The sequence below is a fragment of the Anabrus simplex genome, chromosome 5, assembly GCF_040414725.1.
Source record: "Anabrus simplex isolate iqAnaSimp1 chromosome 5, ASM4041472v1, whole genome shotgun sequence".
In the NCBI taxonomy this organism is placed as follows: domain Eukaryota; kingdom Metazoa; phylum Arthropoda; class Insecta; order Orthoptera; family Tettigoniidae; genus Anabrus; species Anabrus simplex.
Window position 1 is genome coordinate 227,197,256 of NC_090269.1, and position 23,854 is coordinate 227,221,109.

Here is a 23,854-nt window from a genome sequence, read left to right on the forward strand (position 1 = left end):
CTTATCTATGTTACCATAGAACTTTCTCTAGTTCTGACCAATCAGACGCCTGTATCTCCTGTATATTTCCTATGCGTCTTAATATTGTCCATGGCCTGACCTATGTACTGGGTCCACATGGCTCATATCCTCGTGTTTATGACTCTGGGCTTTGTGGCGACTTCTCTCTTAAGATTTCCTAATGAGATGAAATATCACTCTTTCAACTACAATTCCCATTTATATGAAATACAATTTCTTTTTTTAGCATAATTACCCATACTCGTATATAAGTACTCAGTTCCAGCTTCTTATGCCAGTTAATCCTAATGTGCCAGGCCACAGCAATTCCTCCTACATCCCACATGGTTTGATCCTCGGAGGGAATTGCTGTCCTGGGTTCATGTCCCGGGAGGACACGACAAAATCATGCCCTGATATTTTTCTTAGCACAATAAAAGGACCTCAGCTTCTCTCAGGTATTTATGAGGTCCCTGGAGCCACTGTAACTCATTATTTGATTTTGGACAGGAGTTTAAAGCTGGATGCCCCTCCTGATGTCACATAATTTTTCTGGTGAAAATCTCATTTCAGGATTGACTGGGATTTTAACCTGAGCCATTCAGGTGAGAAGCCACCAGCTAAGCCACTATGCTAATTATGATTCCTCATAAATTTATATCTTGGGTTCTGATAAGTACAGTATAATGGGATCACCACTTCATCACTTCCAAATACATTCTATAGCCACTGCAAGGCTTTTGTTAGGTGCATCTAACATGGAGACTGCTGCCCCATGCAGTCACCTCTAACCTGTAGAATAGATACTGATTTTAATGTCCATCCATCTGTTGATTCCCCTCAACAGCCAAGTTATTTTAATGCTGGCTGATAGTTGGAATAGAATTATTGGCAGTAAGGTTTAATCCATTATTGTAACAGGGACCCTGATGAGGCTGCTAATGGTCCTGGACAGACAGATAATACGTAATATATGGTCTCTCATATAAACTCAGCCCAAACGCACGGTGTTTGTATTCTGTGCTACGGCAGCTGCAGTATGGGAGGCACGCGCATATTCTTGACCTCGCAAGCAGTCTGTGTGTGTTCGACCTGGCAAGCATGAGTCACCAGTCTGAATCTCAGTTGTTAACATGGTGAGACAAGTTATCATTGCAACACCATACTTTCGTATGTAAAAGTTCTGATTTCACCTTAATGGTTGTGTGAACATTCATAACTCTCACTACTGGTGTGCTGAAAATCCTAATGGTGTTTATAAAGTCCCTTATTATGACAGGAAGATTGGTGTTTGTTGTGCTGTTAGTGTAAGACGAATAATTGGGCCTATTTTATTTTGAGATGACACTAAATGCAGAGAGGTACCAAGATGACATTTTGACACCATTCTTCCATCAGTTAACGGAAAAAGAAAAATTGCTTGGATGGTTTCAACGGTATTCAGCTCCTGCTCATACAACAGAAAATTCCCATCTTACAATCTCGGGAGTGTTTGCAGAGTGATCAGTGCTGGTATATTTCCCCCTTGTTCTCCAGATCTAACTGTGTGTGGTTTTTACTTGTGAGGTAAACTGAAAGAAAAAGTGTATCGAACAAATCCTCACACATTGGAGAAACTGAAATAAGACATTACGAATGAAATCAGAAACATTACAGTGACAGAACTTACTTGCATCAGTCAGAATGTGGTTACCAGATACAATGCCTGTATAACCCAGGAAGGATGACACTTCCAGCATCTTTTGTAAGGTAAGATTTCATATAAGATTGTATACATGCTTAAAGCAGGGCAGCCACTTGTGGCATAAGTTCAGCTGAGGCAGCTGCCATTTAGAGTACAAACACCGTGTGTTCAGTCTGAGTTTATATGAGAGACCCTGTATATATTTGTTTTGTCATCACAAATTGTCATATGCTTAGATTCTCACACATCAGCAAAATTTATAGACCTTATCAACTGAGGTATTAACCATCAATTTAGTTTCATATCATTGGCATGTTGAATCAGAGCCACTGATAACAGAGTGACCACTGTTCTTCCCTCATAGATTTCATTGAAAGCTGGTACATATTTTTCATACCTAATTTTCAGATGGAGCTGGCTTGGCAGAAAGGAAATTTGGCCTTCCTGGCTACAGGAGAGAAGACAACAACACAAAGTGGTGCCTGGTCAGCAGCTGCTGAGTTAAAACTGACTAGCAGTCTTAACCACTTGACAAACATGACACTTAATTTAGAACATACTCATGACAAAAATATTGAGAGCAATGTTGAAATTATCTATGGCAGTCAGCGAACATCTATGATGTTTAATTATTACCAGGACATATTTTCTGATACTATAGCAAACCTTTCACTATCTTTACCATGGCTTGAACATTCTTTGAAAAGCAAATTGACTTACAGAATAGATGATGATGCTTATAGAGGTTCTATAGAATTTGTTTGGGCATCTGATAAGGAGATTTCTGGTAATTTTGCTTGGTTGAGGGGCACTCACTTTTCAACCATTTTACAACTCAAAACCCCTTTTGAAGGGTATGAAGCATTTGTTACTGAATTGCTTTTCAAAAGACAACATTCAAATATTAAAACTTTGGCAAAGGTAGGTTTTAAGGATAATTTATACTTGTTATCTTTGGAAAGTTCAGTATCCAATGGACACAAAACATATGGAAAATTTGTGACACCATTTACTCACCCCATTGAAGTGAGCATTCATCATGAAGTAAAAGGTAACCTAGAGAAGGATATCCTAATAGTAAAATTCAATGATAAAGAAATTATAAAGTTTGATAAGAACAGTGATTATTTACCACTGTCAGGGGAGAGGGTAATACAGCTCTCAACTGCTCTGAATCTACCTTCTCACTTACTTTCACTCCACTTCAGTAATATCATTGGTGATAAAAATTCATTATTGAAGATAGATGGTAACTGGAATGATAAAACTTTATATCTTCTATTACAAGGAAATAGTACAAAACATCCTCAAAACTATGTGCTTTACTATCATGGTAAAATATTTGGCTCCGTAGTACAGACTCCAATTGAAATGGACCTCCATCATGTTCAGAGTATGCACATATTCAACACCACCATACAAATTCCTGGAGGAATTTCCATCAAGCACATTCTGACTTATGGCCATTTATTTTCCTGGAAGAATATTCTGAATATTCAAACTCCATGGAAATCTGGTACAATTACCAATATGCTAAGTTTCCAAGAACAAGATTTTAAATTCCAACATTATATGTCAGCTGAAGTTGATGGAAAGCAGGTTGATGCACAAGTTACTGTCATTATGAAGTCTCGGTTTGGTGGAGTAAAGAAAGTAGATGGAGTTCTTAACACTCCTTGGAGTCATCCTATAACAGTACACTTCTCATCTGTGGATGACAGTGAAACACAAAGAGTACAGTTCATGATTAATTTTAAACAAAAGAAAATTATCCTTAGAAATACCCGTAGGATACAGTTGCTGGAGAAGTTCTTCTCACTTGAGTTGGAGTCACCATACCATGAGCCTCTTAGTTTAACAGTGGGGTACAATATAGCCTCACTAACAAAGAACTTTTTAATGAAGATGGAGTGGGCCAACAGCACACTAGAGATGAATTCAGAATTCAAGTTTGATATAAAAGATGGATTTGTGAAATTAGCTGTAACAGGCTTCAGTACTGATCAGGAGATGCTCAACATTGCTGTGAACTACAATTTTAAAGATAAAAATAAGTTTATTGATATTCAAGGGATGCTTGGAGAAAATGAAATTAAAGGAACTCTTAACCTGTTACGCAGTGGTTCACATGTTCTTAAGTTAACTGTAAGAACAGTTCTCACTGGGTGGGAGAATATCCATATAGATGTTCTCAGCACTGACACACTAGCAACACTACAGGTTAATAAAAATGGTAATATCTTCAATATTTCACGTTCAATCACATGGAGTGAAAACTCTTATATGGTGAACATCACAACAGAAGATACACTCTTCAATACACCAAACATAACATTATTTGGTATTTATGATTGGAGAAGTATTAATAATAGAAAATTAAACATTGTTTGTAATTACAATGGAACAATAACAGAATTAAGTTTGAAATTTGATGAAGATATTCAGAATTTTGTCGATGCTGCATCATTAGAGGTGCTCCTTAATACTCCACTGAAAGGTTTGGAGTTCCTTTCGGCTCACATTGGTTATTATAACAAGAATAAAAATAATCAAAAAATAAAGTTGTTGTTAGTAAGGAATGACTGGAAACTTCAGGTTGAGGGAGATTCAACATTTGATAGCTTAGATTCAAATGCAAATTTAAAGCTTATCTTACCATTTCAGGAGATAGAAAGAATATCTGCATCACTGGCTCACAGGTATCTTTCTAATTCCGAGCAAACTGTACAAATTGTAATTTCTTGCAACGACCAAAAGGTAGAAATTGATGGATCTGTTGTTTCTAATGGAAATGAACTGTTAGCCAATATGGAAGTTAAAACACCCATCACTGGATATGAGAACATTAAGGGAAATTTTAACCTAATAGGCATGGTCCGCCAACAGAAGTCAGTTTCTCTCAATCTAATAACAAAGAAACATAGTTTAAAATTGTTTGGAACATTGAACATAACAAGTTTACTTCACGTTAATGGCAATATGAGAGCAGAATTTCCACACATTCAACAAGCTGCAGCTGCTGGGCTGGGTTATGATCTGTCTGGAGTTAAGAGTGACAGAAGATATGTAGAAGGCTACTTGGTGTTTCCCACAGGAAAATATCAAGTAAATGCATTTATTGATAAACCTCAAAATGAAAAACTGACATTTGAGTTGTCTATTGATACACCTGGACTTGTCAGTGAAGTAACAGGATATTATGAACTACATCCAACGGCACTAACAGCCAATATTAATGTAGTGACAGACAAGAAGAATAAAGTTTTAGCTGCAGACCTTCTTATTCAACAAACGCTCTTTAATTTCCACTTCACTTGCCCACTAATTGGCTATCAAAAACTCTCTCTTATAGGACAATTGGACTGGGAAAGACAGCAAAAGTCAATTCAACTTAATTTTGTTAAGAACAGTCAAGAATATAAAGTTTTATTGGTAGCTGGCTTGGATTCCCGCACCATCGAAACAAAATTAGATGTTTATACTCCTATTGAAAATTGGAATGAAGTAAATGTTCATGGGAAATATGGTTTTATTAGTGATACAGTTGAAGAGTTCAAATTGGTGGCAGTAAAAGGAGACCATTCAGTAAATATTGATGGAAGATGGTACTCTGATGGTGAAGATATTCATGCTTCATTAAACATTCTGCAGACATTGCTTGGTACTGTTAGAATAACTGCCAATATTACTGCTGAAAAATACATTGCAAGAATGAAAGTAGAAAATGATGTTGGAAGGAAGGTACTTGAAAGTTATACAATTATTTCAGACACAGATATGCAATTGACTTTGGAATCTATATTTACACAACTGCAGAATATCAACATAACTACCACGTATGGCACCACAGAATTTATAAAATTAGAAATGAAGTATCGTGGCATTGGTTCAGAAAATTTCACATCCACATTTAAACTTCAGTTCAGCAATGATAAGATTCTTATCAAAATGAATCCATTACTATTCAATCCAAACCTTAGAAATTTCAACTCAACCCTCCTCTATAGAAATATATTCAATAACTCAGTTAACCCTTTTGTATCATTTTATGTTAGTTTAGATGGTGCAAAAGTCTTAGAAACTTCTCTAGATCTTTGTTTAGATTGGGAAAATAAGCTTAGTTTGGATTATAAACTAGTAGCAGATACTCTTTTTAAATCTTATTTTACTATATCGGCATGGATAACTCCACAATATCCTCCAACTGACTTGAGTTTCACAGTGAAAGACCAGCATAAAACTTGGCTGGATATCAGTAGTGTAATAAAAAATGTTATGAATAATGGATTTACCTACGAAGGCCATATAACAACAGCAACAAGGAAAAAGTCATTAATTCTAGAATATTATCCTGAAGTTACATCAATGAGAGGATTAGTGAATTTTACTGATCATTATGGTAAACAAAACTCAGCATCAGCAACCTTCAGTCAAGGGAAGGAGCTGACCACTAACATCTCTCTACCTACAGTTGGTTTTGACAAATTCAGTCTCAATTGTAAATATGGATCTGACTTCATAGATGCAACACTTAAGATGCCATTTTCAGGTTATGAACAAATATCTGTATCAGGCAAATTGAAAATTAAAGAGCATAATAAGAAATCAATCACTTTCTTTATAAATAAAAATAATGTTGTTTCTGGCACTGATATCATGTTTCAATATGGCCCAAAATATATGGAGATAACATTTGAACTGGTGACCCCATTTGAAAATCTGGAGAAGTTCAGATATGCTAGCCAGTATGATATGCGTGGTTCAAAGAAAATAGGACTCCTGAGACTAGAAGTAAATGAGGATGTATACAAGTTGGCAGGTGAAGCAACATTTGAATTTCTTTCTGCAAATGGGCTGTTACAGATATTTACCCCCATACCAGAATTCAAGAATACTAAATTTCAAATTAGCTATGATTTTGTACAGAGTTCAAGTAAGATATTCATAGCACAGGGAGAGATAAATGATATTAAACACTTAGATCTGAATTTAGAACTTCTGTGTTGCAGTAGTGAAGGTAAATTTCACCTAAACTCACAGTTGCCACTAAAAGATATATCATTTTCTTTCACTGGAAACTATGACTTCTCAGATATTACCAAAGGACATGCTATAGATGGAAGAATAGAATTACAGGGAATGAAGACAAATATGGCATTGTATCTAACCGGGGAAAAGAGTCAATACAACCAAGGAAAGTTTGAAATGTCTGTACTAAGAAATAATGTACCATTTTCAGTAGATATGCGTTTCTTATTACTGACTGGAAAACAAGAGAAGAAAGCTGAGTTTATTTCAAATATTCAGGGCAAAAGACTTGAACTAAATGCATCATCTGTAATTGATTTCAATAATATAGAACTAACCTTGTCATCACTTCTCCCATCTTATGGATTAAACTCTATCACCATACAATGGGACAAAAATATAAAAAATCAAATGAATGGAAAAATAGAAGTAAATTGGAAATCCATGAAGATTATGAATATATTGACCTCCTTGGACCTGTCATCTGCTGGACTTCCTGAAAAGTTTTCCCTAGCATGGAGAAGTATTTTTAAGAATTTTGAGGAGTTTACCTTCACATCTGCCCTGGAACATTCCAATGGCTTAATATCTGAGTCAACATTAAGATGGAATAAAGACAAAAGCATAATCTTAATTGGTTCTTTCAGTTTCAAACCACACAAAGCAAATAACAAGATAAGTTTAGTAACAACATTCACAGAACCTTTGCTTTTAAGCATAGATTATAATTTTATATCATCAGAACAATCATTAGATGCCAAATTGGGCTATGGCTCCAAGAAGTTTCAGATGCAGATTAAGTATATTCCAGCAGTCAGTGAAATAACATTAACTACTACAACACCATTTCAAGGATTTACATACCTTCAACTGGATGGAAAGTTTTCGTTTGGATATCTTTATAAATTCCTACAGATGACCTATCAGCAAGAAGATTATAAAACTCACCTTACAGCTCAAATGATCAAAGAGGATACAAAGGCAGAGGCTATGTTATCACTCATTACCCCAGTGAATATGTTGAAGAAATTTGTCTTCAATGGAACTTTAACAGAACTTTCAGAATTATCATCATCATTGGAAATCAATTGGGGTGATGGAAAGTTTATGACTGGAAGTGGTGCTTTTTCTCCACAAAGTGCCAGCCTTCAGATTAATTCTACAATAGCAAACTGGGAGTATATCAACGTGAAGTCTGGTTTTATAAATAACAGTGATATTAACAGAGCTCATTTCAGCCTTAGATATGGAAATGAAGTAGTCGATGCCACTGCTAATATAACTCCTCACTACCATGGAAATGCTAATATTAATATCAGTGTAAGAACACCTTGGACTGAGAACATTACAGTCCAAGGGATTCATAAATTAAGTGACGGGCATCTTATTCATCTTGATGTCCAATATGGTGCAAGTAATTCTCAGATGGATGGAAAGTTTAAATATGAAATTAAGGACAATCTCTGTGAATATAGATTTGAAGCAGTGCTTAGTAATCTTGGAAAACTTACAATTCACACTGGCTACAACAAAACTCCCTCACTTACAAAACTATTCTTCAAACAGGAGATAGGTACCTTGCAAATATTAGCACTTCTTGAGAACAGCAAAAGTAAACAAGATATGGTTACAAAGTTTCACTTAGAGACACCTTTCAAGAACTTAAGGAAAATTGATGCTGTCGTAGAGCTAAATTTTGATCAAAGATATGGTTTAATTATGCTAGATAAAAATCGTGAAATTTATAGAATTCATACTGCATTAAACCTTTCTAATAATTATCTAGCAGCTCAAGTTAACATGCAATCCCCATACTTTAACATGGATAATGCTTCCTTAGACATATCCTTTACCTCAAGGTCTGTAAATGTAAGCATTGAAGCTTTTGGAAAGAGAATTAATGCAAGAAGTATTTTTGCCTTTCAAGAAGATATCATTGCATTTTATAGTCTCATAGAAATACCCTTCATTAAGTCTTTGGAGCAATCTTCATTTTCATTTAATGTAGATGTTAAAAATTTATCTGGCTCTCTTCATGGACATTGGAATGGAAATGACATTTCTGCAATAGTGAATCTCAATCCCACAACTCTACATTTAATTGCACAAACTCCTTTCACAATGTTCAAAATAATCCAATTATCTGGAAAACTGATGTCTAATGCAAGATCACATCACAATTTTACAGGTTTCCTTGAATGGGAACAATTTAGATTAGACATGACTATTGCAATGAAAACTGATGCAAACAACCCCTCCATCTATAGTACCTTCAAGTGGAATGACGAAGAGAATATAACATTAGAGGGTAACTTGCAAATTCCAAGCTCACGTGATTCTAGAAAGCAATTTAATGTTCATTTGCAAACACCATTTAAAGGACTTAGTAATCTTTCCATAGTGTCTGGCTATGAAATAGGAGTTAATACAACAAACATGATTGATTTCATACTGTCAGCACCAAATTCAGTTCTCCCCAGCTTGGAATATTCTTTAAAGTTTTACCATAATGAAAACGATAGCTTTAATTTGGAATTTAATTCTCAATGGATGGCTAAAGAGATTACTTTAACAGTTGCTATGAACAACGATGATCCAGAATACCTGTATGGTAACTTGGTTATATCCATACCATACCAAGTTATACCACCAGTTAAACTACACGGGAAACTTAACAGGTTAAAAAGCAATGCAAGTGTCCAGCTCCAAATTGCAGACAAACTATATGATCTATCAGGGTCATTTGCTCTACTTGTGAATAATCTCACTGTGACAGCAGAGTTTCAGATGCCAAGCCTGAATTGTCAACTTTCCTTCAAGAATATTTTTAGTGACAGTGTTTACAAAGGAGAAGCTATTATCAATGTAAATAACAATAAGATGTCAAGTGCTTACGAAAGTCACCAACATTCTATGAATGCAAGACTGAGTCTTAATATGCCAATGTTAAAATTGCCATATGTTAATACAAATATTGTAGCAGACTATTCTGAGTATGGAGTAACTGGTAATTTGATATGCAAGTACCTTAAATATGAGAGTAAAATAACATTTAATTCAAAAAGGGAGCCATATTATTCCCAAAGGAATCAACAAAATAAAGTAATGGAATACTATTTGTCCCACTTTTCATTTAAAGCTGAGCACTCCAATGGAAAATTTTCTAGAAGTTGTTCCTTAACTTTTGAAAATAATAATGAGGAACTGAGCCTAGTTGGTCACATTATTACCCCAGATACACCAAAGAAAGAAGCTTCTTTCATTATCAAGAAGAATGATAAACAAGTTGAGATAAATCTTGCTGACCGGCTAAATGGTGAATTATCTTTGACATCTGATTCAGGCTTCATATTTCTATCATATGGTAAACAGATTCATAAACTGCAGTACTCTATGAAGATGTACAATGGCCTTGAAGGTACTTTTCTGTTTGAATCTCCATTAGTATCAAATGGAAGGAGAAACATGCTTGTGATATATAAAAATACATATTCAGGAATTCAAGCCAAATTCAGTACAGACTCAGGTTTACAACATAACAGTGCATTACTAGAAATGGAAACCAGAGATAATGTAAAATTGGTGAGAATGGAAATTATTTCACAGAATACAAGACTTCTTGGTTTTGAGAGCGAATTATATGTTGAAAGAGAAAGGTTCATAGCTAAAACTGAACTTGATGTGTCTGGTGTTAAGCACTCAATACAAATAACCTACAAACCAACTCTTCCCCTTCATTCACAACTAATTATTGACATCCCATCTCTGCTTAATAGGCCTGTGACCATCATGTTCTCTACAGAAGGTCAATTAAAGGCATATGCTGGTTATGGAAATATTTCAGATCAGAAATACATAATGCTGGAAGCCAAGTTCTCGCAAGAGGATGGTAAAGTAAATGTAACTCTCCACACTCCATTCTTATCTTTCCTTAAAGTACTTAATATTAATGGTGAATGTGTCACAAAAACAGATTTGCAGAAGTTTTCAGCATCCTTATCATATCTGTATCACTTTGATAGACATCCTATTGAAGCTTCCTTGAAATTCTTTCGTTCATACAGTGCTTTGGATTCCCACTTCAGATTTAGAACTCCACTTCAACATCATGACCATTATGAAGGATATGTACACATTCCTTTCATTTTGGATGAAAATCCTCATTTCAATATTTCCCTCAAATTGCCACATGTGAAGTATCTGTATGCAGCAGCATTAAGGCAAGAGGGAGAAGCTGTTCAATTTACTATTCTTCTTCAACACAGAGACAAATTTGCAAATGCTACATTTGCTCTAGAATACAGTCCTAAATTTTCAATCTTTATGGAAATAAACACACCATTCTCTGATTTCAGACACTATTGCCTGGATCTGAATGGACAAAGACATTTGAAAAATGGAAATAATGTAATGAATTATGTTGAATGGAATAACAAAAGAATAGAACTAATATACTCATTTGTGATCGAAAGGAAAGAGTTTGTCGTACAAGTGGACCTGAATACTCCTTTCCACAATTTTGAACACTATGCAATGAGACTACAATATGATAACCAGGAAAGGAAAGTTGTAGTAGCCACTCTTACTTATCCTGGTCTAGATAAAGCAATAGGAATTGAATTTGACTATTTATATAAAGGTATCTTTGATATCAATTTAATAACTCAGTTCAGTTTTCCATTCCTTCCATGGTTTCAAGCAGCTTCTTTCTTACTTGCAAACAAATTAGATATTGCTGAAGGGTGCTACCAAGCAATGGTCGCTGGACATATAAATGAGAGAAAATTTTCTCTAGCTGTTGAAGGACTTCTGAAGCGGAATGAAGGAACACTAGAAATTCAAGCACAACAGAATGACAAGGAAATTTATCTAAAGGCAGTGAGTGCTCTGGACAACAGTCACCGTATGTACCTGTGGGAGATGAGAACACCTATTCCAATTGTAAAGAATATCAAATTAGTTATTCAAGGTGGCACTAATAGAACCCAAATAGGTGGCTTCTATAACTCAAGAGAAATTGTAGGATTAGATGTAACACATTCTAAAAGCCACATTAACTTTGAGCTGAGGAACCCCATTAGGCCTGTTTCTCTATCATACACAAATCAGTTATATCAAAATGGACTCTTTTCAGCCAATATCTGTTGGGATTTGAATAACAAATTAGAATCTCAATTTGGAGTCGATTATTCATCAAAGATCTCCCCTCGACAAAGATGGGAATTTCAGTCTAAACTAAAGCTTCCAACACGGATTTTATCATATGATCTGATAAGTGAATATTCCATGTCAGACCTGGAATATGCAATGCATTTCTCATGGGAGGAAGGGAAGAAGATAGGTTATCATATCCTCAGGCATGAAGATTGGGCTAATACTACAGTATTTGGACAGATAGATTTACCATCCCGTTCTTTTGAAGGCATTCTTCAGAGTACAGCAGACACAGTTTCTTATGGTGCACTCATCACCAAGATGGAATTGCTATGGGATGCTGCTGGTGACAAGAATAAAAAGTTAGGTCTTAACATAATATTGTACCAGAATGACACTCTAGAACTAACAGCAAAATATGCCTTCCTTTCTCATGATATTATCGTACAACTTGAAAAGCAGTTCAGAAAGGAATCTTCAGTTATACTGGACCAGAGAAGAATTAAAGTAATTTACTCTCCAAATCCTGAGGACACTTTTACCATGGGAAGTATGTATGAATATCAAGAATCTGATAAGCTTTTAGCTAGAATTTCTATGTATCATAAGCCATCCAAGCTCCACTTGGACAGTAAACTGGAATTATCTAACCATGCTGAAGGGATGGTAGGCAAATTAAATATAACATACTTCAATTTTGATTCCAAGGAAATAGTAAGCTTAATTTCATTTGGTAAGATTGTTTTCTCTCAGCCAGAAATTGAAATTCAATTTAGAACAGATGAAAACAATTTAGGTATTCGAGGTGTGATGTGGTCTCAAAAAGATGGTTATGATGGTATTTCTGTACATTGTCAAATTGATCAGAAAGAGCCACTGATAATTTCAACTGCAATAAATACACTTAAGACTGCATTCCACTTGGCTCTAAGTTATGGTAATAAACGACACTACAGACTACAAGGTCAATTTCCTGACTGGCGGGAAATATCAGCAGAAGCCTCACGCTCACTGAATGATGTTACATCCCTTGATGGATATGTTGCTCTAAGACTCAACACTAGTCAACTTCTATGGACACGAATTGAATGGTCTCCAAGAATTACAGAAAACTTGAATCCAGCCATTCTACAGGAATATGCAGATATTATATATGTAATAAATGCTATTGGTCAGAGGTACTTACAAATGCTGAGTAGGGATATCCAGATCAATTTACCAGTTGTTACTTTTAAAGACATTACTGACTATACGAGACTTGAACTTAATGACATTCTGGAAGATTTCCAGGCTTTTGGATATGACTTGTCAAGGATATATGAAGCAAATGATTTCTTCATCAGAGACATCACCAACATTCTTAAGTCAAGCTGGTAAGTTTCTTTCTGTTTTCCAAGATGTGCATGATTTTCTTTCTTGATAGAGCATACCTATATTATTGACACCAATCCTTGCAGCTCTTTTCCTGATGAAATTAGATTTGAACACAGTTGGTAACAACGGTGAACAATCCAATAATAATTTATCCCTGATAACCTTCTCTGTCAAATTTCATCTCTTTCCTCAGCCTCTATGTCAGCTAGCATGGCATTTTCCATAGCCAGAGAACATTAATTGTAGAGCTAGGCTGCAATATCGTGCTACCAAAATCCACATGGAGCAAGCTAGGCTAGCAGGAAAAAAGAAGAGTGGGGATACACCAGAGTGTCAGTGGAGAGAGTGAGATGGCAAACTTGGCATTTTACAGTGAAGTTGCCAGTTGGATAGCTTGTTACAGACTTGAACTGACACCACTGACACCACTTGGGAGGACTGTGATGGACAAGTCCTTTCCACAGACCGAAACTAAGCCCATTATCGTAGGTACGACATCTTAACTGGTGTAAAATCTTCAGTTACTTACTTACTTACTTACTTACTTACTGGTCGGCGCTACAATCCTTGTAGGTCCTTGGCCTCCTTTATCACCTGTCTCTATTCATCTTGGTCCTCAGCTTTTCTTCTCCAACATTTAACTCCTAACTTTCTAAGGTCATCCTCAACATCATCAATCCATCTTTTACTGGGTCTTCCTCTCCTCCTCCTGCCATCAAGTTTTCATATAAACACCTTTTTAACGGTGCAGGTTTCTGCCATTCTCTGAACATGACCGGCCCACCTAATTCCTTTTTCCTTCTCTTTAGCCGTTTTTCTCGCCGGTTTGTCACGAAGTTCTCTAGTCCTGCTTTATTCATTCTTAAGGTATCCGTAACAGTTTTTTTTTTACGAGGTAGGGAAGTTAACCCTACGCTTAACCCCCAACCTGGAGGACCAAGGTATCACTCTTAGTCTGGATCATCACCTTAGACCTGTCCGGCTTGGGTGGTCCTACCAGGAGCAGATGTTCCCGCCGACATAGCTCTAAGGATCATTTGACCACGCAAGCCTCCAATAAACACCCGGCAAAATATATTTTGCTTTTGTCAAGGTGGTGATACCTTCGGGAGGAAAACCTTCAATTATTATGTTAAATATATTTTAATTACATTTTATTAAAATGCTAAATTATCATTTATTAAATTTTAAATATGACTAATACATGGTTTCCCTGTAAATATGTATCAAGGGATGGATTGCGAGTGACTGTTGGGCTCCGAGGTGGAGTCGGTGAGTTCAAGAGAGCGTATGTTATAGTGCACAAGTCAGTGTTGTTGATATCTGTACTTATCAGAATCGACTTCAGGGTACTCCGCTATTAAGTGTCATAGTGTCACTTGCTACTGTGTATAATTGTGTGTTGTGTCTTACAGTGACAATAAAGCAATTTACACAAGGAAGTGAACGTGTTTTCATGTGATATTTATTTCTGTCAAATAGGTTTAACCTCAAAATCTATATAGTCGAAAGCAGTAGAAAAATCTATAATGTTCGTATATTAGATTTATTCTACTATAATATGGTATACGAAGGTTGGAACTTAAATAGTGGCAACTATTTATTTACAACAGATACAAAAGAGTTACATGTTAGCAACCTTTACTGTCCTTCAGTATAGTCACCAGCGTTGTGTATAACCCGTTGCCTGTTATGTGGAAGTCGTAGTATACCTTTAGCAGAGCCTGTTCTGTTGATGGTGCAAATGGAGCAGTCTACTTCCTGTCGAATCTTCGCAACAGTTATAAGCTCACGAATCATCTGGTTTCAATCACTGTCCAATAAAGTGGCAAGAACATGCACTTCTTCTTCACTGACGCTCGTAGGACAATCTGCCCGATGAATGTCCACCACAGTTTGCTGACCGTCGTTAAAGGCTTTTACCCAACGTGCCACTGTTCTGTAAGGCAATGCAGATTCCCCGCAAGCCTCTTGAAGACCATGATGACACTGTCGTGCTGTACGACCTCTGGCACATTCAATCTTGATCCAACTCTGTTGTTCCTGTTTGGAAAACATAGTAACAACGTTAGCTCACAAGAGACTGTGTTCCTCTCGCTTGTGCACACACAGGTGATGTGGGAAGGGCGAGTCCATTTGCTCTGAGGTAAGGTAGGTACGTAAGAAACGTGTGCTATAAGTGACAATATTAGATTCTGTTGCATAGCGTCTCCACAGCAGTGTTGCCACTATTTAAATTTTTTTTTTTGCTACTTGCTTTACGTCGCACCGACACAGATAGGTCTTATAGCGACGACAGGACAAGAAAGGGCTAGGAGTGGGAAGGAAGCGGCCGTGGCCTTAATTAAGGTACAGCCCCAGCATTTGCCTGGTGTGAAAATGGGAAACCACGGAAAACCATTTTCAGGGCTGCCGACAGTGGAGTTCGAACCTACTATCTCCCGAATACTGGATACTGGCCGCACTTAAGCGACTGCAGCTATCGAGCTCGGTATTGCCACTATTTAAGTTCCAACCCTTGTATATGAAGGGTTCTGGAAATTTACTGTTAGGTTTATTGTCCAGATACATGTAGAAACATTAGGAATGTTGTAGAGATTTCCATGTGTATTGGTAAACAGTAAGGAAAGTTCTAGCTGGATCCATTACTGGAGTACTCCATTCGACTAGCTGGTCGATCGATGTTTCCAGTGTGTTCTAATAGAGCGTTGTAAGAACCCTTCCAGAAATCGATAATTCTAGACAGCTGATCGAACAGTATATATATCGAGTCGTCAGTCAGTGAGTGAGTCAGGTTGGATTTGAAGGCAAGTGATGGACTGCGAGTGACTGTTGGGCTCCGAGGTGGAGTCGGTGAGTCAAGAGAACGTATGTTATAGTGCGCAAGTCAGTGTTGTTGATATCTGTACCTGTCAGAATCGACTTCAGGGTACTCCGCTATTAAGTGTTGTAGTGTCACTTGCTACCGTGTATAATTGTGTGTTGTGACTTACAGTGACAATAAAGTAATTTACACAAGGAAGTGAACGTGTTCTTGTGTGATATTTATTTCTGTCCAATAAAATCGCATTTGAGAACGATACCATGCACAAGTGTCACAACTTCTCAGCTGAACTCTGCTTCTAACAGATTAGGCAGTGTATTCTCTTTTAAGGGTCCAAGACATACATTTCCTTTGGCTTGCTCCACATTTTCTTTCATTGCTCCACCTTCTGTCTTAAGAAACTTTCTCTCGCATAGTGAAAAAGTATAACAATTGTTGGACTTACAAAATGTCCCCATTTCTACCATCAAGGTAATTTTCCCCAGACTAGTTAGCTGCTCCCAGGCGTGCTCAGTTCGAACTATGAAAAATGAATAACTTAAAAATTACTTTACACCCTGGATTTGATGGGGAACATATAACTAATATGGACACGGTGAGGTCAACAAATAGCCATAAATAATACAAGGCAAAGCATGATGTCAGTTTAGAGGAAAACATGTTTATTCAAAATAAACAAAAAAAATACAAAAAATAGCAAAAATGATCAAATGTGATAAGAAAAATTTACATGACTCAGATCATTCTCTCAGCTTATAGAGTTCATCTTGAGAATCAAAATTTATAACATATAAACAAGCCTATGCCGACACACATACTTAACATTAGCAAGGACAAATTCTTGAATTTTAGCACTTTAATACGTTGGCTTGTGTGCTCACACCATGCTTCTGGCTTCGTTTGTTAATTCTTTCAACCGTAGATGAGTATATCCCTTTCCTGCACACTTGACATTGCAGTGGGGTCCCTAACCTTAAAGAAAAGGTGTGTTTTGATGCACGTTGGGGAGAAAACAACTAATCTAACTGTGCACAACAAATCTATGCTGGCTGTGCGGTTAGGGGCACGCGGCTGTGAGCTTGCATCCAGGGGATGGTGGATTTGAAGCCCACTTTCAGCAGCCTTGAAGATGGTTATCCATTGTTTCCCATTTCCACACCAGGCAAATTCTGGGGCTGTACCTTAATTAAGGCCTTCCTTCCAACTCCTAGGCCTTTCCTATACCATCATCGCCATAAGAGCTATCTGTGTTGGTGCGACGTAAATCCACTAGCAAAAATAAAATCTACGTTGATTGGTGAAACATCCTACTAATATATACACCTCAGTCATAAATAAACTCATGAGCACAACAAAAACACTGTGGATCGAAACCACACACCAATAAGATGACATGAATGGCAAATACACACAATCAAAGAAAAAAAACATGTTGTCATATTTTCCAGGCCTCACCAAGGAAAAGCATGCTGCATTTATGCAACTCTCACTCATTCACAGTCTCGATGGAAAATATTAGAAAATAAATTTACACTTTGAGCAATCACTTCCTATTCAACGTAGGTTCCTGAAATAGATTATATGACACCAAACCAATCAACTGGTGGACTTTAAAATGTCACGCATAAATCAATGTGGATTCCTTAAAAATAAATTACATGACACAAAATTCAAGAAAATAACAGAGTAGACTTTAACCTACAACACATAACTCGATGTTGGTCTCACAAATATTCCCCACCACACTCATAACATAAAAGAAAAGTCTAAACTAAAATGTTGCAATATAAAAATCTTCACAGTATCAACTGTAGTGACATGGACAACCACCAATCAACACGAAACAGGCCGCTAAAATAAAACTCTCCTCGCTAGAAAAACCACATCATCCTCCCCTACCACACGGCGGAATGCCTCAAAAGTGGAGATACAGTCTCCCAAAATAATGCAGCAAATATCAAAAACATCCGGGGTCCAACACTTAACACATGCTGCTTACAAGTCTACCTGAGGCAAGTTACTCAAACATGAAAATGCAGGCCTTTCAAAATGAGGAACGTGACCCCTTACTCATCATCACACAAAATATCACATGTCCTAAAGTTGCCAAAACTGAATACAAATATACATGTTGTTGTCTAACATTCGCTCTCAAGAAAGGAAAACAACACCGTGCTGGTCACATATCAGAGCACTTGCGCTCGTAAAGTTAAACTTTAAAATAAAATGGCCAACTCTGTAATAATACCATAACTAGAAACTTAGAAATTACCACTTACACATAGATCAAGCCTGAAAATATGAAAGTTACTGAAATATCTTATCCTTTCACCTCGAGAAAATTGTGTTAATAATAATAATACTAATATTTAAAGAAAACAGATTCTAATATTTGGAGTTTGGAATACGAAACTGCGTTTGAGGAACTCATGAATCAATCACTAATTCACACTTATCTTTACATTCATATAATCATGAAGATGACGCTAACAGAGTCATGGATCCAAACTCCACCATCCAACTCATTCTCATTCACACTTCATGCAATAAATCAGGGAAAATGTGACGGTATGTTTTCATACACTTTGAAATCCCATTATCAATTGAATCTAGTCCTTTCTGAATTTAATTTAAATCCTTTTTACTTTTACATTTTAGCCCCAGGACGTTCACTGCATCTCAAACATCTAAAGGAAAACAAAACAATAATAAACGAGGCTAAAGCAAGAAACTGACTTGTAAAAAGGATGACGTTAACCACTCAGCTATAAAATCTCAATAAAACAAAAGGCAAGCTGTGACCTCATGCAACCGGTCCACATATACTTTACAGTTACAGTATTTACATTTACAAGCTTCCTAACATTTACTGAAATAGGACAGTCCTTCCAAACAACAGCTAAACCTACTGAAATTAAGTAACAAAACTAACCTATCCCCTTGGCTACGGTACATTAAAACAAGTGTACACATACATAATTACATTGCAAATTTAGAACTCATCTATTTGTTGATTCGGCCACCTGCCTCTGGACAGCCGGCTCCCAATCCATTTAGCCAGCCATATTGACTGTGATGCCTTCACAATTGAACTGAATCAGTCCTTAGTTCTACATCCTGGTGTAGAAATGTGGTCTCGTCATCTAGCTGCTTCTGTCAGTTCGGAGGTTGACTAAAACATCCATTCATTCACGGTATTGAAAAACTGGGTCAAGACAACCTGCCAGTTACTATTTACTACTGCTGGTGTAATTTCCACGGTCCATGAAAAACCAGTTCCCATTCAGCCGCGGGACAACTCTGCTTATCTAACCCCATAATTAGGTCAAATTTTCCACACTCGCTCCATACTTCATCTGTGTTATATCACAGCTCAAACATCTACAAATAGTATGCTGGACTAGAAATTGTGATGTTTGTGTCCTAGAAAAAAAAAAATCTATTTTAAATAGGCAGGCAACTATGTGTGTAATAAATCATATCAAAAACTGTTCTGTGTGAAATTTGAAGATACTAAATGCAAAATTATCAAAGTTAAATCATGAATAGTTAGGTGCAGTCTGAGCGTATAGAGCTAAAATGTTAGAAGTCCCCAACAATCAAGATACATAAAACCTGACTCCGCACTTGTGTAAGTATACTTCTTCTCACCTTCGAAGACTCCTGCCGAATACTGGGGTCACTAGCCTACGCGCTGGTTTTTTTAATTAATTCATCTTCATAGGCACCATTGTATGCTCATTTAGGGCCATCTCTCACTTTAACCAATGCATAGCCAATATCAGAATGATGCTTCCTTTCCATCGGTTCAAAACATTGTGTGAATGACACTTACTTCAAATTTGTGTTGTATGACCTCCTAGTCTCTCACCGGGCTCCGTAAAATGTGGTCCATTGGTCCAGGCCATTTTATTTACATTATTTCCTTATTCTAAACCAAGCATATGAAAGTTGGGTGGATCATGTAGAAATCCCCTCTTCTTAATATAGCTTGTGAACAAATAGACCCTCAGCTCCAAGGTTCCTGTTGAAATTGTGAAATGTACTGGGAATGTACATGGTCCCTGCAAGTTGCCAAGACTCAATAAAATGAAATATTCTCTGCCCTCCCAAATATGAATGATTAATTAAATGGGCACTTCAATAAGGGCTCAAACACTAATCGATACAAATAATGATTTTCACCCCCATGCCACCCAGTTACACCACACTCAACATGCGAGTATCCTGGACCTATGCTTGAAATGCTGCTTTAACACGTAAAAGTGCAATTGTCTAACAAACTTTAGAGTTACAAAGAAAATGAATATATAGAAATATTTGATAAGAAATTTAATTCTAAATCCTGCATGTATGACTAACAGATTATCCATTATTTTGGGTTTTATCAGATGAAGTATGCACCATAACTCAGAAAACTGACACTCTTGATAGAGTTAGGAAGAAAATGCATATGCACTTTTCTGAAAATTCCTAAGTATGCTCGGCAGGCTCCGTTTTTAAGTGGGGGACCCTGCTGAGTTTTGCAAGTCTTGGAATTTTAATCTGATATTCACAATATTTTGTGAGTTCATTTATGTTGGTAAAATTAAGGTTATCATAAAATTTGGAACATTTTGATAACATCATTTCAGAATTATAACACATTTTATAAAAATAATTTGAAAATCTCAAAACACACAAAATTTCTGTTTTCCTCAGCAACACTTTTTAATATTTTTCTCAACTTACTAAGCCCTTATATATAAAAATACATACCACTAGTAGTAATTATCAGTCTTTGAATGTTGAAAGATTAGAATAGTATTCACTAAACATTGTTTGTATATTCTATTATGGTAAGCCACATCATATACAAATGTTAAGGTATTAATTCCAATTAATAATTTTTGGTAAATCTAACACAATGAAATTAAGCTGAACTTTGAATACTGAAACATTCCTTATCAAATGTGAACGAAAATACAAGGCATGTTTGGTGGACATTTTCTGCTAACATTATTTGTCATTCAATACAGGAAACGGGTTAATTAGACTACTTCTAATGTTTCTCTGTGTACATAACTATGGAAACTGTCCACTGATGACAACACATACCAGTACACTAGGAATTGCCATGTAATTCAAAAGCAGAAATATGAAATACAGTGAAATTCCAAAAGGATACACTGAGAAAGTGGCCATGGCTTTTTGAAGGGATTTTTAATACCTCAGCAGAACATTTAAAACTGGCCGTACATTTAAGAAAAAATTAGATCACCATGTGCCCCAGGAAATGGAGTAACTTTTAGGGCAAACAACTCAGTTTTGGTTTTTGGACCATTTTGGCTTAAGAATTCAGTAGTCTCTCCTTAAAGATGCCACTATATAAAGATGTGGAGATTGCCCTTGTCATTTTGTATTTTCTTGTTAAGTCTCCCTTTTCCCTCACTGACCTGTCATTGTTTCTATCCTATTGTTGGTATGTGTTCCTATTGATGTTCCTTTCTTTATATGATCTGATTTGGACTTGTTTGTACCTTTCCATTATTTAATATACTGTAAATTATCTTTGCAGACCTACTTGTATCATAACACCAGTCCATCAAGCCATATTAGTCCAATTTGTTCCATTCTTCATTGACAAAGTTTTGCAAATTCGTAATCCGTCAACACATCCACAAACAAACAATACAAATTGTTTTACGTCGTGCCAACACTGATAGGTCTTATGGCGATGATGGGATAGGACTGCGCTAGGAGTGGGAAGGAAGCGGCCATGGCCTTAATTAAGGTACAGCCCCAACATTTGCCTGGTGTGAAAATGGGAAACCATGGAAAACCATCCAGAAAGAGTTGCTTTAATTGATCTCAGGCATTCTCAATAGTATGTCTGGGAAAGCAAGGAGGTCAGTCTAGACAGGGAATGTAAGTATTGCAAAGGAAGAATTGCAGATGCCTGTATGGTGGATAGATGAATAATCTTTATGAAGAAGAATTCTTCTCCAAAATGATAGCAGGATACTGTAGGTCCCTGTGGTTTGAAACTTGTCATAATATTAAAGAACCTTGACATTGTACTGAATGAAGAAGTCTACAATCATCATCATCATCAATGTCCCACTCCAGTCACCCGGGTGTGGTTAACAAGCCTCCTCCACTTTCCCTGCTCCATTACTTCTGCCACATCCAATCCAGCTTCTCTAACGTCCTTCCAAATCTGATCAAATCACCTTCTTCTTGGTCTTCCAACTGGTCTCTTTCCCTTAACTTATCTTTCCAATTCCCTTCTTGTTACCCATTCCTTTTCCATTCTTTTTACATGTCCAAACCATCTAAGACTTGATTTCTGTATCTTCAGTACTAACGGTTCTATATTTAGCTCTTCTCTGATTTTAATATTTTGAATTCTATCTCTTCTTGTCTACAATGACATCCTTTAATGCTACTGCAAAGCATCATTGAGCAAATGCTCAACACATTAATATGCTCACTGTCCACTTTCATCAGAGCTGAGCAACATTTCCGGATTCTCTCAAAAACATGTTACGGTAGCAATGATTGTTAGGAATAAAACAAAAGTGACATTAATCTGTAAACAATATCTCATATTAACAAATTCACTACTGGCTATTCGGGGGGTGATTTAAATGACTTTTTAAAGCTCTCCCTCACTAAGTGCAGTTATTTACATTTGGTATATTTCATTCTGGCTCAGTCCAGTGGTATTTGAAGTTATGTATGTGGCACATAAATGAACTCCTATGAGACAAAATTCTGGCAACTCAACATCTCTAAAAATCATGTAGTTAGTACAAAATGAAATTAATATTTTAGTTCTGTGAAAGAGAGTGGCACTTCACTAATAATTTTCTCTTCATATAGATTTTTCTGATCATAAAAATAAGCTAAAATTCATCATTGAAAAATAAGTTCATAAAATACATTATTTCACTTTCATTTTTCACATCATCATTCGGTCCTGCAGTAGCTGTGAGTAATAGTGGAGACAGACAATAGGAAGGATACATATTTTTCACTTTTGTCTGTTTTAGATTCACTGCCATTTTCTTCCATTTTGGGTATGTGTTCATCAATCGATCATCATTTAATAGTGTATCTACAATTTTATCACTTGTTATGTTTCTTCTCTCTTCTTTTGTTTCACCCTCTTTGGGGTACGTTGAATCAATCATTTCTCTGTGTATTGTTCTTTTCTTAGTGCCCGGTATTTCTTGATTCTTTCTGACCTTCATTTCCTCTCCTCTTCCAAGATAATAGGTTTGGTTTTTAATGTAGATTTTTCTTAGAACCTTATATTTTCACCTGTAGTTATTACTTTAGCTGTTCGATCGAATAGTGAATTTTCTATAATTTTTAATTTTACTAGGTCTTTTTCAGTTTTTATAAGGCAGTTGGGTTTTGTTTTGCGGTTACGGAAGGAATAAAAGATTTGTTTGATTAATCTAATAGAGTTCATCCTGAGAAGATGACCATAAAAATTTAGCCTTCATTTTCGCATGGTATCTGAGAGTTGTTCAATTTTCTTGTTTAGTGTTTCATACTTGATGTGTATTATCTTATTATCCTGAAATTTTGGTCCTATGATCTTTCTTTAAATTTTCCTTTCTTTTAGCTCGAATTACATTTCTTCTATAAAATGTTCCATTGTTTTTTGGTGATATTCTGCAACACCAGCTCAAAAATTGCATATTCTGTCCACTCAAGAAACACACTGATGGAAGCTGAATTGCGAGGAGAAGCTATATAAGTGGGATGGAAAGAGGGAATCACAGGAGATTGTGCTGTGG

At 36.3% G+C, this 23,854-nt stretch overlaps 1 protein-coding gene across 1 annotated transcript in view; it reads left to right on the forward strand.

The window, feature by feature from the left end:
* Positions 1-23,854, forward strand: part of LOC136874458 (uncharacterized) — a 296,911-nt gene that overhangs the window by 171,730 nt on the left and 101,327 nt on the right. Inside the window, exon 18 of the mRNA XM_067148087.2 lies at positions 2,093-13,239. Within this exon, the coding sequence (XP_067004188.2) occupies positions 2,093-13,239 (11,147 nt within the window). The remainder of the gene's footprint in view (positions 1-2,092; positions 13,240-23,854) is intronic.